Source organism: Hippopotamus amphibius, chromosome 3 (assembly GCF_030028045.1).
Source record: "Hippopotamus amphibius kiboko isolate mHipAmp2 chromosome 3, mHipAmp2.hap2, whole genome shotgun sequence".
NCBI lineage: Eukaryota > Metazoa > Chordata > Mammalia > Artiodactyla > Hippopotamidae > Hippopotamus > Hippopotamus amphibius.
Genome location: NC_080188.1, coordinates 157,134,549 through 157,156,440, shown reverse-complemented (window position 1 = coordinate 157,156,440; position 21,892 = coordinate 157,134,549). Strand labels below are relative to the sequence as shown.

Here is a 21,892-nt window from a genome sequence, read left to right as displayed (position 1 = left end):
ACATGAGGAGGGACTCAGAGATGAGGATTCAGGCTGGGAGGGAGAAAGGAAGCTTTAAACTATGCTGTGGTCCAAATGGAGGCTTCAACTTTTCAAGGAGAAAGGGAAAACCAGACAAAACCACCAACCCTCAGACGAGCTTAAGTGCAGCCCAGGTGGCCTCCGCAGCCATCTCCAGCAACAAAATGCCTGTCAATTGAGTACCCATGGCTGTGAGATCCTACAGATGCGCAGGAAGCTGGGAGCATTTCATAAGTAAAGAGCAGGGCCAGGAGTGGAGGAGAGAGAGACCTATACTTAGTTTCTGCTGGTCCTCTCTCAAAGTGAAACTTAGACACCTTCCATACCATCTGGAAACTCATGCATCATTTGATTTAGAAAGAAGGAAACATAGGTCTCTATAATAGGGCCACATAAGGGCCATGTGACCCTGGTTGTTCCTCAAGAAGAGAGATCAAGCAACAGCTCCATGCCAGAGGGAGCGGTACCTGAAAATATGCTACTGACCCCTCCTTCCTGTTGCCCAGGGCAGAAACAACCTGAGGACTCCAGCAGTATCAAGTCTGAGGGTCCAGGCTGTGGGACCAGCAGTGCAGGGGAAGAGGGTCTATTTGCAGCTAAGCCCTAAAGGACCCTTCTGCTGTTAAAATAGACAAATGAGCCTCCTTAGTCTCCTCTTTTCTGATCTTGATTTTCATGATTCGAATCCTCTTCTGGAGTTCTAGGGTCTCCACAGTAGCTAAGGAAGGAGACATAGCTGAGCCCAATTTGGCCAAATCAATAGATGTGCTGAGAAAGACAGAACAAAGGATAAAAATGGCCTGGGAGGAGCCAAGACAGGGCAGTATATGGCTGAAGCTGAAATGAATAAAATTGCCCCCTATCCCAGCTAACCATTTTTTTGGGGGGAAATGCAAGCATCTCAGAAAGTGAACTTCCTACAACACAGCAGTGATGGAATACATTGTGAAGAATCCTCATCTCCATGGCACCTCAGTGTGATGTCACCACTTTCAACTATGGATTGCCATGGCAATGGAGATGCTGTCACAGGCAGCAAGTTTTAGCAGAAAAAAAAAAAAAAAAAGCAGGTATCTTTGATAGTAAAGATTCCATTTTATTGCAAAACACTATCTTACCCTTCTTTACGCCTGGCATTCATAGTTAAAAATCACAGAGTCAGGTTCAATTCTTTCCTTTTATTATGGTAAACTGAGGCCCACAGGGGATACGTGCTGCAACGAAGGTCACAAAATTAACCAGTGGACGAGCCTGTTCTAGAACTCTGATCTCATCGTCCTTGGTCCATTTTCATGATTTACTTGCTGAATCATAAAATGTTAGCAAGAGCTAATCCATCTGGCCTACGTTCTGGAACAAACTAACTATGGGCATATCTAGAAGGGGATAAAAATATTTGGCATGGGGAAGAAATGTAGATGGGCTAAAGCACCCTATGCGCTGTGGATCAACCCAACCCCTGGATCAAGCCCCATCTGCCCAAACGCCATCAGAGCCCCCACCAGGTGGCGCCAGATTGCAGACCTGGCCGTGGCCCTTCCAGGTTGGTCTAGTTGTGAGAGGCTAGACTAGGGGATCTGGCAAGTAGCAGGAAGAACCACCCCGCCTGCAGAACCCATTTCCCTGACAGTAGATAGCCTCCAGGGGAAACCAAGGGGAAAGAAGTACTCACCCTAGTGAGAAAGGCAGGAGCCAGACACAGCCTGTTGCTACCTATGCCTGGCTACTTGGAGAGTAGGACAAAGTTATCATTTAATACCATTTGCTCCCCCCAAACTCAGAAACACAGGTGATATGAACCAATAGGTGACACTCAAATGTAACTTAAGAGCTTGAAATAACAGGTGATTTAAGCACTTGAAAATAATACATTTAGCATTGTAGTTTTCAAAACCACGTCCTATACATTATCTCGTTTGACACAAAACAACCCCATGGAGTAGTCAGAAAAGTTTCAGTACAGGCAGATGGAGAAATTCTGATTCAGAAGGTAAAGTGACTTACTCAGGGCATCCCTAGTGTCAGTGGCAGAGGCAAAAGTGGAACCAAATCTGCCCAGTTTCTATACCCACGCTCTTTGGGTGATTCTGTCTTATAAGGAGTGGTATGCTGGCAAATGTTCAACTATCAGAAATCAGGGGAAAAACTTATTATGTGGCATTTTTCCAATGTCTATACCATAAATACTCCCTCCATGGACAACAACCCACTTTCAGAATTCCTGAAAATATGAATATTTGGCTGTCATGAGCTGATACAGACCAGATCTAGTACAACACTGCTTTCTAAGGTACATTATTCCCACTCTGGACACATTTTTCTTTTACTTTTCTGATCCCATGAACATCTTAGAGGGAGAAGCCACCATTCTCAGTGCTGGGGATGCCCCACCAGTCTACCCCTTGAGAGTGAGATTAGGATAACAGACTTCCTTCACGACACATGGGTTACCTGGCACTCTTACCTTCCCTGTCTGCTCCCTTCTCTTTGCCTCTTACTGTCTCTGTCCTTGCAGGTGCCTGTCTTGTGTCAACAGCGCCTTCCGCTGCCATTGGTGCAAATACCGAAACCTCTGTACTCACGACCCCACCACCTGCTCCTTCCAGGAGGGCCGGATCAACGTGTCAGAGGTAAGCAGGGCTCAGTCTGGCATGGAAACATCCCCGATGAATCTGAGTGGTCCTTGCTGTTAATGCAGCAGCTTGGCCATGTTGGATGTCCTGGCCCATGTTGATCTTCTTCCCAGAGATGTTAGAAAGCCCTGGTATTGTAAAGCTAAAAAACAGTGGCAGCAAATACCCCAGAGAAGAAGTGTGTCGTATTTGCTAGACTCTTAAGATTGTATGCATTCAAAAGCTTGAGGGGACCTGAGGGTTGAGACTGAAAGCTTAAAGGAAACGTATCCAACCAAACAGACTCCATGGTCTAGAAGAGTGTAGTGAATGGCGTTTGTTCTTTGAATCTAAGCCCTTTGCTTGGCTGCAGATATAGTCTAGTTCAATAGAACATTCACTCTCAACCACTCTTTCATGCCAACCTTCCTTCCTAGTCTAAAATTCAATGATTCTTTGACTCTGATGTACAACTGAGTGGGTGGCCTTATAGAAGAGAGAGGCAGTCAGCTGGTGAAAAGAACCAGGGCTTGCTGAAAGTCCCATTTTATTATATAGTCGATCCCTAAAGCCGGACCCACCTTTATTATCAACACAGTGAAATAGCAAATTGCTTCTCTTTCCAATGAATATCCCACCCAATGATGTTTTCTTGAGGTTGACTTTCTGACAAATTCACAGCAGGCCTTAGGACAACGAAGCCTGCTGGGTCAGTGTCCCTTTCTCGTGTCTAATGTTTTTCATGCCTCAGGGTAACCAGTAGTTGGGTTTGAACAACTACAGAGACCTTATGTATTCTCACAAATGCACGTGTACGTAAACATACGTTCCCCTCTCATTCCACCATTAGGAAATCCGTAAATGTAAATAAGTGACAGTGTAGCATTTGCAGATACTGCTATGGCCTTTATGTGTCTCCCTCCTGCACTAGACCTCAAGCTCCTTAAAGGCAAAGGTTACATCTTATCTTTAAGTCTTCAGTGCCTTTTTTAGCAAAAGTCTGTAGCATGTATGTGTGAAAGCACAGAGGAACCAGTGACCATTTTACCCAAATGCCATGGATAGGAAGTGTTCCTTGGAGCTGCTTGTCTAAGATTTCAAGAAATAGAGTCTCTTCTGTCTCCTAATCTGTGTAGAAGTGCTGGCTGCTTCCACAAATAAACCCCAGAAAGTAGGCTTTGATATACACATCACAATGATGTACACTTTAAATACCTTACAATTTTATTTGTCAATTATACCTCAATAAAGCTAAATGTTTTAGAAATTTTAATTTAAGAAGAAAGTAGGCCTTGGAAGGTTTCTCTCTCTCTCTCTCTCTCTCTCTCACACACACACACACACACACACACACACACACGGCCTTGAATTCTTTTTAACTTCCGAAACAATGTGTTATATTCAGCCAGAAAAAAATGGAATCTGTCTGTCTTGAGAGACACACAGATGGTGCCCACAGACGGTGTTTAAGGCAGACCCAACCACAGGTGCCTCCGCAGGATGGAACTGGTTATCTAGTGCCCTGAAAACCTTTCAGGGAAGCCTTTTCCTCTAGCCAGTCGGTATGCTTTGATGTAGCTGACCAGAAAGCACCACACTGGTCTTAGTGGACACCAGAAAATAATCCCAGCCCTGGGATTCTGCAAGAGGATGAGACCACGTTCAGGCCAGTTTCTCACCCAGAGGAAAGGACCCATGAGCCGAGGATACGGTGGGAGAGGGGGTTGAACCCAGCTTGGGTATCAGTAGAACGGCCAAGGGAGGCAAGAAGGCCACAGCAGGGCTGCACAGAGGCAAAGGCTGGGCAGTGAAAGATCACGGTAAATGGTCTCAGAAACTGACCTTCTTACTGGCCACGTCTATCCTCCTAAGTTTGTTAATAAAACAAGGAGGACCACAGAATGCAGAGAGAGAGGGTGACGTGCAGATCCAGACAGGAAAGAGCAGCTGCTTCATTTTCTCCTGGCCCTGCTCCCTTTGGGCAAAGAGAAACCTGAAGCCAAGGCTGACGGGACCTGCCGGGCAGCAGGCGTGAGGGCAGAAGGGGTGTCAGACAGAGCGAGACCAGGAACTCTGCCCCGCGTGGAGGTCAGAGGACAGAGGCCCAGAGGGCTAACTGGAATCATGCCGCCTCCCTCTTGCCCTTCAGAAGTCACTCGAACACAGCTCCCTCTCAGCCACGGGTGACTCAAGAATTCCAGAGAGCTGGGCCTGGGAGAACGTGTTGCCATCCCAAATCAGGATTAAATTATACCAAAAGAGCCCTGGGGGAAAGCCAGAGGCTTCCCATCTCCTTTTTCATTTCCTCTCCTTAGTGTCTGTTCCTTGAGGTGAGAGAGATGCCTTTGTCTCTGTCACCTCCTCCTTGCCCTGCTGACAGGCACCAGCCCGCAGGGCCCCAGGGGTTGGCTCTCGATGAGGGAGGCCCAGACCCCATGCTCCTGACTTTACTCAGGAAAGGAAATAGGGTGCAGGTTCCCAGGAGGTTGCCAGGGCCACGGCCACTCAGACGTTCCTTCCCAGCAAACAGCTCCCAGACCCTGCTCTCTCCTGTCCAAAGCTCTGCGTTTGAGGGAGCCCCGTTCCTGAAAATGTGGGGAACAGCAAAGGTGCATGTGTCCAGCTTGAGTGAGGTTCCCCTTACTCAGATAGGCCTGACGTCCTCAGCTTCTTCTGGGGACTGGAAATCCCTTAGGTGCCTCTCTGGGGTTCCTAGAATATCTCTTTTACACTTCCAGTAAGCCCCCCCGCCCCAACTTTGAATCAAAATGTTCCATCTATCTACTTCCTAGGAACAATGCATAATGATTGTCCCCAGTGCTGTGTACAGCAACATTAATGTGTTACACATTTGCATTTCTCTCGCATGCGACAGGAGGGTGGGGGATGGGGGCATTAACATCACTTGGGAACTTGTTAGAAATTCAAATTCTTGGGCCCCATCCCAGATTAGGCTGAAGATTGAGAACCACTGACATATGGCGTCTCAACTCGTTCTCACAACAGACCTGCAGTTTCACATAATTCATATTTGACAGATGTAGTAACCAAGATGCTAAAAATTTAGGGGTTTTTGCCCAAGGCTACAGAGAACTCAAGCATCCAAAAAGGCTGAGTATAGGATGCTTTCTCCAAAAAATCAGGGCTGGTTCACTTGTCTGTCTGCATGGCCACAGCCATACTTGTGGGCCTGACCTCAACCTGGCCCTGCGCTTTGGTCATGAGGGTTCGGGGTGTGGAGGGACCTGCACAAATCCCTCCCCACAGATGGAGAAACTGCCCATGGAAGACAGGTCAGTAGTGCCACTTCCAGATACACAGGTGGCCAGCACATGAGGTACCTCTGCCTACTTCTTTCCAGAGGGCTGATGGACCAGTCCCATGCTTAGTCCCGATGACCAAGAACCACTGTGCTAGAGCATGCAACTCAAAATAAAAATATTAGTAGTTAACATTTATTGAGTGCCTATTATATATACAACATTAAACATAGACATTTTTATCTCATTTAATTTTAACTACTCTATCAAGTGGATTCTATTATAGATGAATACACTGATGAGTTTAAACAATTTTCCTGTGATCCTCACAGAAGCGCAGAAGTCATGATTCAGTGTTCCCAAGCTGGTGCTAAATAAGCTGAAGTCCTCCAATCCTGCGTTCATGTCCACACGCAAGAAATATGCAATAGTGATGTTAACATGTTTAATCCAGTTTATTACCACTGACAACAGACCTTCACGTCCCTCTTGCCTGCAATCTAGGGCTGTTAGGTATTACTGGCCCGATTTTAGAGATGAGGAGGTTGAATGTCAATTGAACCATCTCTCGAGCTCTTTTAAGGTAACAAGCCAGACCTTTCTCTCACTCAGAGTGCAGCGGATCTCTGACAGGGTCCCAGGAATCTGCGCCTCCCTGGGCTGGATCAAGCTGTGACATGGTGTTTGCAAGAGGTTGTGCGCAGGAATGTGTATGGCTTTCAGCTTTAAAAGCTCATCTCCCTCCATGGCTAAACCAGGCCTAGTGAGATGTAGATACATAAATATCTTCTTTACGCCCTGTCCCAGAGGAAAGATAGAACCAAATAAATCCGATTAGCTTCCCAGGATGCTGGCTGCTCTCTCTCTTTGAAGTCCAGTGGGTGAAGATAATGTCATTTCCACATGGGAGAAGTCGTTTCTGAGGTCTGAAGGGTCCCCAGCGCTGAAAGCTGGTGAAGCACAGCTAAACAGAGTGGACCATGTGGCCCAAAGTTTCGTACATAGGGCTGCTGTGCTAGGGTCCTGCCCTCCCTCTGGTCTTGTCTCCTCCTGCCCAGCCCACCCCTCCCCCTACGATGTTCCCAAACAGGACAGCTGCTCATCTTGATAGAAACTCATATTGCTGTCAAGGAGGGGGATCCTGCTGCCAGTTGACCTAGAGGCAGAGGGAGGAGTAAGATAACCTACACAGGTCATTCGGGAGACCGAGTGGATTATGCAGGAGCAATGGGTATATTAACAATGCTCACAACAGTCTTCACATTCTGCAGAAAAAGCATAGCATGATTATTTGCTCGCTTGTTCTTAGGACAGGAGCTGTGTGCATCTGTGTGGGGGGGGGCGGGGAGCATGCGTGTACTCACAGGAGCAAACAGGTTGGAAGCGACCTTATTGCATCTAATGAAACCCATCACCTTCCTCAAGCCCCAGAGGTATTGAAGTTCCAACAACTTGGCAATGCTTTGGGCTGTTGGCTCTCCTGTACCTGCCTTCATCCCTCACCACTGCCATTTCTGCCTAAGACTCTCTGCTCCCTCTAGATATTCACCAGAACCATCTCACAACCCAAAGGGTCTGTATATTCCCCTATTTCCTAGGAAGAAGAGAGTGTACCTAGGCACCAGCCACGTCTTTCCTTTGCCCTAGAGAATGGAAGGAGGGATGCAATTCCATCTAGCCTGAGAGAAACAGCAGGAAAAAAAAGAGCAAAGCCTAAGATATTCTTTTCTCCAGGGGCAATCTTGGAACCCTGTTTAGGCATTCGGAAAGCTGCTAATCATCATCCTTCAATTTAGTCCCAAAAAGTCTGAAACAGCAGACCACAGGAATTTTTTCTGACATTTTAGAATCTCTTTTAAAAAGTCATAAAAGTACTCATAAAGTCTGCTTATGATTCTCCAACTTCCAGGCTGGGCCAGACAGCCCAGCCCAAAAGATGAGGGTGTGTATGGGTGTGTGGGTGTGTATTTGTGTATATACACATGCATACATATATTTTTGTCATAGTTTAAAGGATTCTACAATCTTGTTTACTAGCCTAAGACATCACACTCCCAAAAGTACATCTTTAAGACCCTGCTCATGAAATTCGAATTTGTTCTCTGAGCTCATTAGAGTTGAAAATCAATTGGTCATCCTTTACAATATATCAGCTAGTTCTGATTCTAAATATCTATCCTCTCCCTCTGTCTCTTACAGGTATACACACATACACACACACACACACCCCTCGTTATACCTTAGCCTTATTTCTAGTCTAAATTAAAATTCTAATTTATTAGACTCAATGGGGATTTTTTATCCACTAACAGGAAATAGTATCTCCTTTTCCTTGGGATGCCTGGGTTTCCGTAAAGTGGTGTTCATTTTTTTTTCTTGGCTATAAATATATGAAAGACTCTGTCAAGAGTGCCCACGGGGAATGAAAGTAAAAGTGCAGTAAAGAGCAAGTTTATGAGTTGGCAGCTTGAGTGACTGGCTTCTGAATAGGGACCCATCTGTTCTGGGGTTGCCTGGTCCTGTCTCCTGTGGAAACCTTGCCTGCTTGATGTCCTCACATGCAGTCACTGAGGGATGGCACCGTGACCCTGGAGGTTCCGCCAGGCCCTCCTAGATAAGTTTCTGCAGTAAATTTCTCCTGTACCCAGCTTTTCATAGATCATCAGAATTCCTTAATAGATATGGATATACCAGTTTAGTAATACTGTAACTCCAGAAACAATGACCATTTCCAGCCCCAGCTTTGGGAATCAAACTCCTGTTCAAGTCTCTAGATGTCCAGAAGACAGGGCTTTACTCTCATCTCTAAAGAATTTAGGAAGTTGGAACCAAAAGGAAAGTTTGAGATCGTTTTGTCTGTTGCTTTAGTTTCTTATTTTCCACAAGCAATGACCAAGTGTCCACTGCATGTCGGGAACTGAGATAAAGTCCGGGGGTATGGAGGCAAATAAGGTGCAGGCTAAACCTCAAGGCTCACAGACCAGTGAGGAAGACAAGTCAGCAAGAAACTGCAGTTCTGAGGGCTAAATGTGTTTGGGGAGAGTATCCGTACCCATTCTGAGGGCCAGTGCAGGGAAAGGCTCAGGGACAGCTTTCTAAAGAGGGAGCAGCAGGGTTGAATTTGAAGGCTAATTAAGAGGTAATCGCTAAGAGGGCTGAGTCGGGGGCCAGGAGGAATATTACGGGGGTAGCAGGGGAGTGTTTCTGGTGGAGACAAAAGCAACTCCAAAGGACCAGAGGTTGATGAGTGAGGGAGAAGTCCCCTCAGGACTAACCTTAAATTACTCCACGGTATGGCTGAACTGTGACTCCCAATAATTACAGGGTAAGGGGGAGGCAGGGCAGAACCATGAAGGGCTTGTTCCTGAGGCCCCTGCCTAAACCCACATGTAGCGAGAAGCCCATGGCTAAGGCCGTCCATTGTTCAACATCCCTGGTACCAAAGGCTTCTTAGCAGGGACTGCCTCTGACGTTAGGAGAGGGACCATCTATTGTTCCAGACTATCCCACACCTTGAGGAAGTTCAGCATTCTGCCCCCCCCCGCTCCCCACCCCCGCACTAAATGCCAGTAGCACCCTCTGCAAGGTAGCAACATACCGTCCTCCATACCTTCCCCAAAGCTCCTTCTGAGAACCACCACCACCACCCCCAATGAGGGGAAGGGGACAAGTGAAGAGGCACCTCCTTCAGGACTTGCCCCAGTTGATCCCTGGAGACAGGACGTGAGTGCATATGGAGGAAGCTGCGTGTCCTCCTTGCTAGAGGCCACTGGACAATGTCTTCCCAGACAGGGAGCAAGTGGGCAGGGGGTGGAGCTGTGCGGAGGTGGTCATTTCACCTCTGGTGGAGAACATCACTCTCCGCCCCACTTCTTCCCTCTCTCATGGTCCTTCCCACAGCCCCTCGCCACCAAGACTTTCTTTTTTCTGTTTTGTCTGCCAAAGCAACAGGGTCTTCACGCAGGGCCTGGTAATGAAGTGAGATAAAAAGCCAGAGCAAGTGTGTAGAGCTTTGCTCGGAGGGCTTGATCCACCTCCTGGAAAGGCTGCTCCGCTGGCGCTGGGCCGCTGAAGCTGCTGATAAGAGATCGCCTCCGGCACAGGCAGTGCAGGGGGGTGGGGAGCTGGAGCCAGGGGACAGATGAAGCCCAGAGGTGGGGGGTCCAGGCTGGGGCCTGGGACGCATGGAGCATCTTTCATCCTGGGTCTCGGGAGATAAAATCCACAACCCACCACACCGGGGCTTGAAAATTAATTCCTAAATGGTAACACGCGCACCAGATACAGGAGACTTGTGGGATGGGGAGGACGATATCAAAGCTCGGGAGCTAAGAGATAGCTTTCATGTTCCCTGCTGACTCCACATGCCCCTTAAATGAGGTACATCCTCGTGGGCCACCCACCTGGATGCAAGAGGGTCTGGCCTGGCATCGAGGGCCTGTCCCCCACCCGTGCTTGGGGAGTAGGGAGGTGTGAGCCAGGACAGACCAGACGGAGGCTCTCTGCTTGCTCCCCAGGACTGTCCCCAGCTGGTGCCCACGGAAGAGATCCTGATACCCGTCGGGGAAGTAAAGCCGATCACCCTCAAGGCTCGGAACCTGCCCCAGCCTCAGTCTGGCCAGAGAGGCTATGAGTGCGTGCTCAACATCCAGGGGGCCGTCCACCGGGTCCCCGCCCTGCGCTTCAACAGCTCCAGCGTCCAGTGCCAGAACAGCTCGGTGAGGAGACGGGGCCCAGGCTAGCCTGGGGCAGGGCTTTCCCTCACACCTGAGCCAGGGCCTCAGCCTGGCCTGCCCCAGCTTTCAGAAGCTGCCAGGTCTACAAGCTGACCCGGGTCCACAGGCTGACCCACGTCCCCAGGAAGAGCGTGCAGGCCCCAGGGTCCCTGAGCAGGGCAGAGCAGGTTGGTGATGACAGAGGCAGTGGAGGGCTGTGAGGACCCTTGTGGCATAAGCTGACAGCTTTGTGCTCCTTCTGAATTGAAAGAGTACTTCTTGGCTTTGGTGAAACATTAGCCAACGTCAGTCAACTTGACCCCAAACCCTGTCCCCATTCAGGGAGTGGATACACGGGGGGGGCAGGGCACCACACGGGAGGAAAGCTGCAGAAGAGGCCAGGGAAAGCAGAAGGGCACGAGAGGAGGGGGGGAGGGAGGAGGAGGAAGCCGTGAACTCCAAGATCGGCGAGGGTTAAACCCATCCCGAATGCCAGACAGAAAGCACGAGGTGTTTAATGATACTACTAGCCCAGAGAAGATCTTTTCATTTGCCAACTCCCTGTCTGCAGCTGTGGGGGGTCAGCTGGGCGATGGGGGGTGGGGGGTGTGACAGAGGTGCTGCGGGAAGGTAATTCAACGGGGAGAGATAAAGAGAACCTGGGCCTCTTATCAGGGAGCTGTCAGATTCCCGGGTCCTGCGCGCTTGATGGAATTTGTAATCGGTGGAAGGCCGCCAAGCATCCGGGGAAGGTGGGAGATGAGAGGGCAATGGAGCACAGCAAAAGGAGGAAGGAGCAGGAAGGGCTGGGGGCAGGAGGGCTGACAGCGACAGGCCCCGAGAGCTCAGTGGCCGGGCTGGGCAGTCCCCGCGGAGGGCATTCCCACAGCGGTTCAGGGGCTGGGCCCCCAGAGGGGCTGTTTCTGATGTGTCTGAGGGTTTGAGAGTCCCCGGTGGGATCAGCATGGGAGAAAGTCCACTCGCAGCCACAGCTTGGGGGCCTTCCGTGGTAGAGCTGATCTGTCCCCTAGTAGACTGTTGACCGAAGTACAGCTCACGTGCAGAAAGAAAGGGCCACTGCAGGGTCCGGCCAACCAACCGAGGCACCCCTATATGTTCCCCTATATGTTACGCACGTGCTGTGCTCAGGGCTCTGTGGGGTTTACAGAGCGGTATGTGGACTTTCTAAAGAGACTAGACTTTCACGTGAAAAGATGCAAAGCAGCTCCTGGAAAGTGCTGGATTAAAGACAGAAACACCAGGGGCAGAGAGGATGGGGAGGGCTGGGAGGGATGGCAGAGAAGGTGAGTCTGACCTAGGCTAGGTGGTGGTGAAGGATGGAGGCTGTCAGGAGAGGGAGGAATTCTTATGAGACAGGAACTGAACAGATGCAGAGAGTGGCTTGGGCGGATGTGTTTGGAGACAGGTGCTTCAAAGATTTCTGGAGAAGACCAGTGGACAAAAAGATTGGAGAACTAAGCTTGGATTGGATTATAGGAGGTATTGAATGCCAACTAAGGGGTTTGAGCTGGATCCTGCTGGCATTAGTGACTGGGAGTTGGGGGAAGGCACCAGAAGGATAATGTGAGCAGTGCATGGGGTTCCTGTTTCTCCCTCTGCTCCTTTCTCAGCCCAGAGGGAACCAGAGTCCCTGGTTTCTTTCCTGGTCCCCTGAGATGCCGGCAGCATCCCTGACTCCCTCTGTTAGAAAGTCTCACGAGCACGTGCATCTGCCCCCTCCCCTCAGTACCAGTATGACGGAATGGACATCAGCAACCTGGCCGTGGACTTCGCCGTGGTGTGGAATGGCAATTTCATCATCGACAACCCTCAGGACCTGAAAGGTAAGCAGCTACTTCCGTGTAGAGTTTTGATCTCTCTGCGACCCCGGGAAGGACTAGGGCTAGAGGGATCAGAGCCAGCCGGCCACTGTGCCATGAATAATACACTCCCTCTGTCAGCGGAACTCTTCAGAGGATCCTAAAGCAACATTTGGCGCCATCAAAGGAGTCCTGTTGGGAACCCTGTTTTATTACAACCAGAGCATCCGCCGGGCGGCTGCCGGCTCATCTCATTTTCCTTTGGCTCCCGGAGACTTTGAAGTGTCTGTGGAACCTGACCAGGAGAGCAGCAGGCAGGAATGTCCTGCCAGTTTCCCTGGAAATGGAGATATTATTTCCAATCAGGTTCTGGTTCCCCTGTCCTTGGCCCCAGTCACTGCACACATAAGGTTTGTAAGTCTGCTCCCGGGTCCTGAGGTGGGTGGGAGGGACCAGCGTGCTGACTCGAGGGCACAGCTGTTGCAAGGAAGCTCAGGAGGGAGGGCTGATGCAAGAGGGGGCCTACGTGAGGACACTTCATTCATATCCTGCAAACCCTTGTGGAGGTCCTGCTAAGTAAGGTAGGCTGCCCCCAGTACAGCATTCCTCCCAGCTCTCAAGAATGACAGAAGTGACTCCAGTTTGATGAGCACTCTGGCTAGGCCGTCACTAAGTGATTTATTTGAGATTATTTTCCTAATCATCACAACAACTCTGAGAGGTACGGACTAGTATCATCTTCATTTTATAGATAAGGAAACTGAGACTGAAAGAAGTTAAGAGGTAGCCAAGACTGCTCGCTTTGGCAACATATACACTAAAATCGGAATGATGCAGCAATCAGCATGACCCCTGCACAAAGATGATGCATAAAAACAGATGATTGAACCTGATGTACCCCCCCAAAAAAAAATAAAATAAAATAAAAATTAAAAAAAAAAGATGATGCAAACTCACAAAGCGTTCTATGTTTTTAAGACAAAGACTGTGTAGTATAACTTATATGTGGAATCTGAAAAAAAGTGTCCAACTCACAGAAACAGAGTAGAAAAGTGGTTGCCAGGGCCGGGTGGGGGTGAGGGGGTGGCGGGTTGGAGAAATTGGGAAAGGTTGTTGAAAGGGTACAAACTTCCAGCTAGAAGATGAATAAGGTCTGAGGGCCTAATGTATAACATGGTGGCTATAGTTGATAACACTGTATAACATAATTGAAATTTGCTGAGAGCAGAACTTAAATGTTCTTAACATATGTATATGGGGGAGTGATAGATGTGCTAATTAGCTAGATGGGAGGAACCTTTTTCACTCTTCGTATGTGTGTCAAATCACCATGGTGTACACTTTAAATATCGTACAATTTTTTTGTCAGTTACATATCAATGAAGCTGGAAAAAGAAAGTAATGGACCAAGAGTCAAAGAGTAAGAGCCAGAATTTGAACCAAAACAGTCTAATTTTGGAGCTCACATGCTTAACAATATTGTCCCTCCTCCGAGTGGTTCCTCCCCTAGAACCCTGTCACCTCCCCCCCATCATGAGTCATATTTCACCACATTTCAAGTAGCCAGGGTTATCACAAGGCTGTCCCTCAGCCTGAGGGTCACCCCAGAGAGAGGGACCGAGGCCACAGGAGGACCTGCAAGTGCTTCAGCATCTCTTCCAGATGCTACAGTCCCTGTCCCGGATGCTGCCGTGAAAATTGGTACTACTTCGGCTGGGAGTTTTTTTTCTATTTCCCCTCATACCCACGCCAAATTTTCTCAGTGCTGAGAGGTAGACATTTCCCCTGCTGGGGATCTGGGCTTAGTTCCCAGAAGTTGCCTTTGCACCTGGAGCTTAGAGAAAAAATGGCCACATCCAAGCTGTCGCATCAGAGCCCTCCCTTGTGGTGCCCGACAACTTTTAAGCAGCTCTTTGAATGCATGGGCCATGGTGTCCTCACACTCACCTCCAACCCAGAGCCCAGCTGTTCCTGGAGACTACGCACTGTGTTGGGTGGAGGAGGCCACTGTGCTTAAAGACTCAGATTCTAGAGTCCAACAAACCGGGATTCAAATCCTGGCTCTTTCACCAAAAGCTAAGTGAAGTCAGACTAATTACTGCTCCTCTCTATGTCCCAAGTTCATTATCTGAGAAATGGGAGAAAGGATGCCCACCTCTCAGGGTCATCATAAGGGTCAAGTGAGAAATTAGATGAGGACCACTTGTGCATATTAGTAAATGCACAACGTGGACTTGTTCATTTTAAGATTCCCATTTCCTGCCCTCTGCCGTGAGAAGCCATAGGCGTGAGGATGTTTCAATATAATCCTTGCAGCTGAGACTGAGGAATGCTTGGCAGAACAGAGGAATAAAATGGGACCCATGGAAGCATAAAAATTACCCCTACCCTGGGGCAACCACCTGACATCCAGAGGCATACCACCCAGGCCTGAGAGCTTATGTCTGCTTGACCAGAAGAGTTGAAAAATGACTTCCTGAGTATTCTGCTTCTGAAGAATTCCACTTGGGACTCTGAATTAAAAACACCAGCAGACAACAACCAAGCGTCGGGCTCACAATACAGTTCTGCCAACTGGCCTGTCTAGAGCTTCTAAGACAGTAAGAGACAAAAGCAAAAGCATTTGCAGACTCCAAAAGTGACCTGTTAAGTAGCCAGTTTGTCCCCTCTGGGGATATCCTCTCCATCCGCAGGGCCGTGACCAGGACTGGGTCAACCCTCTTTCTTCATCAGCTCTGCCTTCGCTCTGCCAGGCATGTGGCTTTTCTTGAAGCCCCAGCTGATCCCTCTCCCAGACCCAGCCAGCCCCCTGTGTGCCTCTCTCCTCCCAGGACCTGTGTGCTAGCAGCACAGCGAGTTGGATCTGCAGAATCCCAGCTTGGGGCACTAACCTTAGTAAACTCCAAGAGTCATTGCATCTCTCCTTGAGCTTCATTTTCGCCTGGAATGGGGAAATCAGTCCCTACCTCTTTCAACAAGGGCCATATGTGACAGAAAGAGAAGCAGCAGCATAAGAATATAGTTTGAGTACAAACAAAAGATAACAAGCAAATGTAGAACATCAGCTATGTTATGGGCAGTGTGCTAAGCACTGAATGTACATCTCATTCAAACCACGCAAAAAACAATGACTATCCCCATGTTATAGATTAGGTACTGAATGTTCAAAGCAGGTAAGTTCTTTGTCGCATTGCTAGGAGGTGGTGAAGCCACAATTAAAGCCCTGATCCAATTTAATCTAGAGCCAGAACTCTTAAATAATAATACTTTCTGTAGTGCCTTTAAACGACTACCGAGGCTCAATTTATTATTAATTCCCCATCAATTATTCCTGCAAGGATAATGGTTACCATTGGTGTTATCCATGGATGGGGGCAGTTTCTCCCACGCCTGCAAGAAAGGGGCAAATTGTGAGGAGTCCTTTCCAACCTCATCTGTGACGGCTCCCCCTCTCTTTGCAGTCCACCTCTACAAGTGTGCAGCCCAGCGGGAGAGCTGTGGCCTCTGCCTCAAGGCCGACCGGAAGTTTGAGTGTGGCTGGTGCAGCGGTGAGCGCAGATGCACCCTCCAGCAGCACTGTAGCAGCCCCTCCAGCCCCTGGCTTGACTGGTCCAGCCACAATGTTAAGTGCTCCAACCCTCAAATCACCGAGGTGAGTCCCCCAAGTTCCCAGAGAAGGACAGGATGGCCGGGAGCTGACCCCAGGGCAGTGGGAGTTGAGCCTTTATGGAAGAATCCTTAGCATAGAGTGAGTTTAATGTGAGGGTGTATAAAGCCTCTTTTGGGTGTCTCGAGGGCCCGTGTCCGGGCGTAAGTGATAAGCATATGAAAGTGTGTCCTCACATCCATGCACGCATGTGCGTGTGTGTGTGCATGTGTGCACTAAGGAGGCAGAGCCAGCCTGGCCTCCCTGCCAGGTCGGCTGAGCCAGGTGGGGATGAGAAATCGGCTGCATGGTGCGTGAACATTTCAGAAAACAGGTTGAGCTTTTCTCAGCAGAAATGTGATTTTAGGAGCTGCAATTAGCTCAGAGTTGCAAAGTTGAAAACGGAAGGAGAGAGTGAAGGCAGGCACTGCCTTAGACACTGTGCCATTTCCCTGGGTTTCCTCTCTGTCCCAGTTTGTGCATTTTAATGGAAAAAAATAGGTAATTAATTATCCTGGGAAAAAAATGATATTTCCTGAATAGTCAATTGCAAAGGAAGATGAATAGATGACGTGACTGAATGTGCAGCTGCTTGGGGTCTGGATGGGCCGGGAGAGGAATAGTTGTGTTTAACTTTGGTTGCATTATGTGCGCATCACTCTACAGCTCCCTATTCACCCACTGTCTCTTGAGCTTTGAAACTAATTGCACGTTCTTTATGGTGACTAGGAATATCGGCCAGGGCAAGTACCACTGTGATTTGCACGTTTAAGAAAGCAGGAGGGGGGAATTCCCTGGTGGTCCAGCGGTTAAGACTCGGGCTTTCACTGCTGTGGACTGGGTTCAGTTCCTGGTCAGGGAACTCACATCCCACAAGCTATGTGGTTCAGCCAGAAAATTAAAAAAAGAAAAGAAAGAAAAAAATTAGGAGGGGTTGCTCCTTTCCTGCCTCTTCCCTGAGCAGATGCACTGTCCCTTTCCCTGCCTCATTTTCCCCACTGGCCAAAGAAAGCCTTTGTCACAGAGTATTGGGAAACTTCTGGAGTATCCCCATGATCATTTTGAAGCTTCAGATCTAAGTAGAAAAAGAATAAAAGCTTCAAGATCAAACGAGTGTTGTTAACCTACAGATGAGTTATTTGAAGAGGGGGCAAATATTTGTCTGATGTGCTTGGCACTGTGTCATTTAATCCTCACAACCACCATGAGAAGTAAGTATTCTCACCTCCATTTTACAGATGAAGAAAATAAGACTTTGAGCAGTGGAGTTGTCCAAGTTCACACAGCTTAGTGGCAGAGCAAGTATTTCAACTCAGATATATTTAATTATAAAAACATTTTTAAAGTCTCTATGATTTGCCCAAGTAATATAAAACAAGAAGTGGGTTTCCCCTTCCTTTACATCCAGACTTCCTAGTGGATACGGACCAGATAGATGCCATCCGTCCACATGGCAGTGTACCCCAAGGACAGCGTGGTGCTGTAGGAGAGCATCTCCCTCCATCCAGGTCCTTTCATCCTGGTAGGAAGATGTTATAAGGGTGCAGACACTCTCCCTCAAAGACTGGACTTCTTTTATTTTTCTTGGCCCATTTTTTTTCTTGGCTGTGGCCAGTGGTGGTGCCTACTGACTCTGTCCTGTGTCTTTATCTCACCGGGAAAGTGTTTTCTGGGACTGCTGGAGGTGTCTCAGCCTCTGCCCTGAGACAGCTAGCTCCCTGAGCTGCTCAAGGCTCCGTGCCTTCTCCCTGATTCGAGTGATTTCCAGCAATGGCTGCCTTGTGAACTTGCCCTGTTCTGTAATTCTTCTTGCTGCTGCAGGTGTCCATCTCGCTGCCTCTGCACTTGTGGTACAGGGGAGCTTAAATCAGGCAGGGACTTGCTTCCATCAGCCCCTCTCCCCTCTGACAACCCGGCTGCTGCCCCAGCCCTGTCATCTCTCTGACTGGCGGAGGCCCCAGTCCAGCCAGAAGGCAGGCTTCTCCCTGGGAAACCTCTGCCTCCTCCACCCCTGCTCACTGAGTAGGGACGGACAGGCTGCTCCGTTTGCCGCGGACACCCAGGCTACACGATGCTAATTAACCCCCTGAGGTAATTAGGCTGTAATTGATTTTCCCAGTGAACGTAGCAGCAGGAGTTGGAGGTCTCCTGTTGATGTTTTTCAAGCAGAGGCTGTGGAGAAAGGAAGAGTATCGTGGGAGAGAGACAAACCCACACAGCATCCCCAGCCACCTGGGGGACAGCATTCTGGACAGGACACGTGGGTGGGAGGAGGCAGGGCTGGGATGTCTTACTCACTTTCATCCTGTACCTCCCACCCCCAACCTACCCTCCTCTCCTTAAAAACGTCAGTTTTCACTTTTTAACTTTTCATGTTTGAAATAATTTCAGACTTTTAAAAAGGTACAAAAATAGTACAAAGAACTTTCATATACCCTTCACCCAGATTCTCCAAAATTAACATCTTACATAACCACAGTACAATTATCAAAATCAGGAAATTAACAGTGATAGAATAAAGCTATCTAATATACATGTCTTATTCACATTTGCCAGTCGTCCCACTGATGTCCTTTTTCTAGTCCAGGCTCCCATCCAGGATCACATGTGACATTCCATTGTCATGGTTCCTCAGTCCTCTAATCCCCAATCTTTGTCTTTCATGACCTTGATACTGTGGAGAGCCGAGGACCTTTATTTTGTAAAATGTCCCTCAATTGGGATTTGTCTGGTATTTCTTCATGATTAAATTCAGATTGTGTATTTTTATCAAGGAACACTAAAATAACTGCAGGGTACATGTCCAAAGGACACAGGAGCCAACTTGATTTGGCCCCAATGGCCAAATATGGGGCAATGTAAGCAAGAAAATAAATAATCATACTAATGGACTATACACAAGAGAATAGTATAAGAATCTATGGTCCTTATTGATATAAATAAATAAACAATGTGGGAGAGAGGAAGCTCCTCTTTATACTAGAATTCCAACCTCATAAATGTAGAAGGGCTTAGGGAAATAGAAAATCACCACTTGGCAAAATTCACAGCAATAATTGTTTCAGGCAAGAATAACCAATGAATGCTAAAATTAGCAAATGAAAGTATGATGAGAAATTGAATATTTACATAGCCTCAAGCTATCTCCCCACAAGACATGTATTAATTACAAGAAAAATAGTACAAAGTGCTCTCATGTACCCTTTACAGTGAAGAAACCTGGTCGACAGCGGTTAAGTGGTTAAGGTACCAAGTGATTAACCTTAGCATCACCGGTTACGGGAAGAATCGACGTCAGGCACCTCTCTGTAGAATGTGCTGAGAAGAACACAACCTCATTTCTGTGGCATTTGTTACCAAAATTGCGTAATTTGTTAAAAGTAACTTTTAAGAAGAATCAACTCATTTTCTTTACCTCAGCTTTCTTGGCTAATTCCTTGATGTTGACATAGATCTTATTTTTCTTAAAAATCGGGATTGTATGAGCTCTGTGCCCTTTCATACATACCTCCCTCTTGTCTCTGGCTTTTTCTTATCCTCAAAATGTGTAGCCCCCTCAGTGCATGCCCACATGCAGACAGAAGCCATTGACTACAAAGATCTTTCCCGAGGGAGAGGATTCTCTGATGGCCTGTGACAGCTGTTGGGAGCAGCAGAATGTCCAATGCTGGAAACCGGTGGGGACTGGAGGGGTGCTGTCCTGCCCAAGGGCAGGGAAATCAATGAGGTGACCTCAAAGGAATTCTACTTTAGGAAAAGGAGTGAGCTCAAGCTCAGTGGGATGAACAGCTGTGTTCTTCCTTAACCCCTCCTAACCCAACTGTCTCCATGGAAACCGAGCCCTCCCCTAGAGACCCATCTCTTATGGCAGCTCCATGTAGGACAAGTCTTACAGCCGATTGAATTTCCCAGTTTGCATCAACTCAGGTTAGGACCCCCTCAGGACTCACCGTCTGCTCCTTCTCAGCCAGCCCTTGGTGTGATAATGACGCTGTCCCCCGTGGGAGGCATCCCAGGCTGTTCCCATTCCAGCTGTCATCCCTGGCGTCTGCATTTGTGTCACCTGTTCAACCCCCAGAACAGAAGACGATGTGCAGAGGTTTGGAAAGCCTGTGAGATGCAGGGCAGCCACATTTCTGTTCTTCCCTGCATGTGCTTCAGGACCTGCTGGGACATCAGAGTGGAGAACATTAGGTGCCATCCCCTAGAGAGAAAGGAAAACCCAGAGAAAACATTCCCCAAGAAACTGTGAGTGGGCAGCATCCAGCAGAAAGGGGAGAGAGATGGAACATGTTCTTGGGAAGAGCAATGTAAGGGCCAAGGGGCTTTGCAGCTCACATGACAGAAGTCTCCACTCAGAGTGAGTGTATTGGTCTGCTAGGGTTGCAGTTACAAAGCACCGCTGGGAGGCTTAAACAACAGAAGTTTACTTGCCACAGTTCTGAGGGCTAGAAGTCTGACATCCAGGTGTCAGTGGGTTGATTCATTCTGAGGGCTGTGAGGAGGATCTCTTCCGTGACTTTCTCTTGGCTTCTGGTGGTTTGGGGCAATCTTTGGTGTTCCTTGGCTATGGGAGCAACTCCCTAATCTCAGCCTTTGTGCCCACATGGTGTTCTCCCTGTGTACATGTCTGTCTCCAAGTTTTTTTTAAAAGTAAGAATCCCAGTCATATTTGATTAAGGCCCACACTAATGACCTCATTTTAACTTGATTATCTCTATAAAGAACCTATCTCCAAATAAAGTCTTAGTCTGAGGTAACGGGAGTTAGGGATTCAATAGATAAATTTGTGGGGGATAAAATTCAACCCACAACAGAACATTCTGAGCAAAAGGAGGAGATGCCAGGTTCTAAGGAATTGATTCATCCATGCTCAGGTTGGAAGTTATCACATGGATAAATCAGTCCTGGGTGGGGCAGCGGGGGGATACAACCAGCCTATCCCTGAACATTGGCCACCTGGAAGAGGCTGGAACCTGCTTGCTTGCAGGCTGCTCTGCTTCTTTGAAAGGGCCTCGGACAGAGATTTCTAGTCTAAGCTCTTTGTAGCTGTCTCCTATTAGGAAAGAGGACCACAACAGGGACCAAGGCCTCCACACCTAACGAGGACACCAACCTCAAGCCAAGGAAATAAACAGATGAGCCACATTCTTAGTTCTGGCAGCCTCAATAATAATAGCTTTTCTTTAACAAGGTGCTACTATATGCCAGAACCCATGTATTCCACATACCTAGTCTTCCCTACAGTCCTGCAAGATGGCTGTAATTATCTTCATTTAAGAGCTGGGGAAACAGTGCTCAGGAGAGTAAATAATTTGCCCAAAGTCACACATCTGGTTAGTGACAAAACAAATTCAAAACCAGGGCCTTCTGACTTCCCTCGCTTTTTGACACTACTTCTCTTGGTCAGAGGGATGGAGTAGTACTCCCTGGCTATACACTTTCCCACCTCACCCCACCACCAGATCATCTGTGCCCAGGATCTGAATCCCCTTGGAAGGTCTCAGGAGATGCCAGACAAACTGAGAACATTGGCTACTCTTTGAAGTCTTAAAATTACCTCCCCCTGTCTTCCTAAAGATGATTAAGTCCACACTTATTCCTATGAGTGGGGGAGAAAAATGGAAGAGCACTTGAGGACACTTTTAAGCTTAGGGCAATCACTTCTTGCCTGTCCAGGGGATGTGTTACTTTAGTTACATGTGTTTCTTAAAGCTATCAGGCTTGGTTTGGTTGGTTTCTAGTTGTGTCTATCAATGGGATGATAGTTACAGTGCAAGTTGCTCTTACAAGCATCTTAGCCTGATGGGAGAGCCCA

At 48.1% G+C, this 21,892-nt stretch overlaps 1 protein-coding gene across 2 annotated transcripts in view; it reads left to right on the top strand.

The window, feature by feature from the left end:
• The window catches only part of PLXNA2 (plexin A2), a 212,825-nt gene that overhangs the window by 144,956 nt on the left and 45,977 nt on the right, over positions 1-21,892 (top strand). Inside the window, exons 9-12 of one of the 2 annotated variants that reach the window (XM_057725989.1) lie at positions 2,537-2,651; positions 10,411-10,611; positions 12,356-12,452; positions 15,890-16,080. In XM_057725989.1, coding sequence (XP_057581972.1) covers positions 2,537-2,651; positions 10,411-10,611; positions 12,356-12,452; positions 15,890-16,080 — 604 coding nt within the window. Of the gene's footprint in view, positions 1-2,536; positions 2,652-10,410; positions 10,612-12,355; positions 12,453-13,179; positions 13,329-15,889; positions 16,081-21,892 lie in introns of those variants that run through there. The other variant, XM_057725990.1, reaches the window with a different exon arrangement.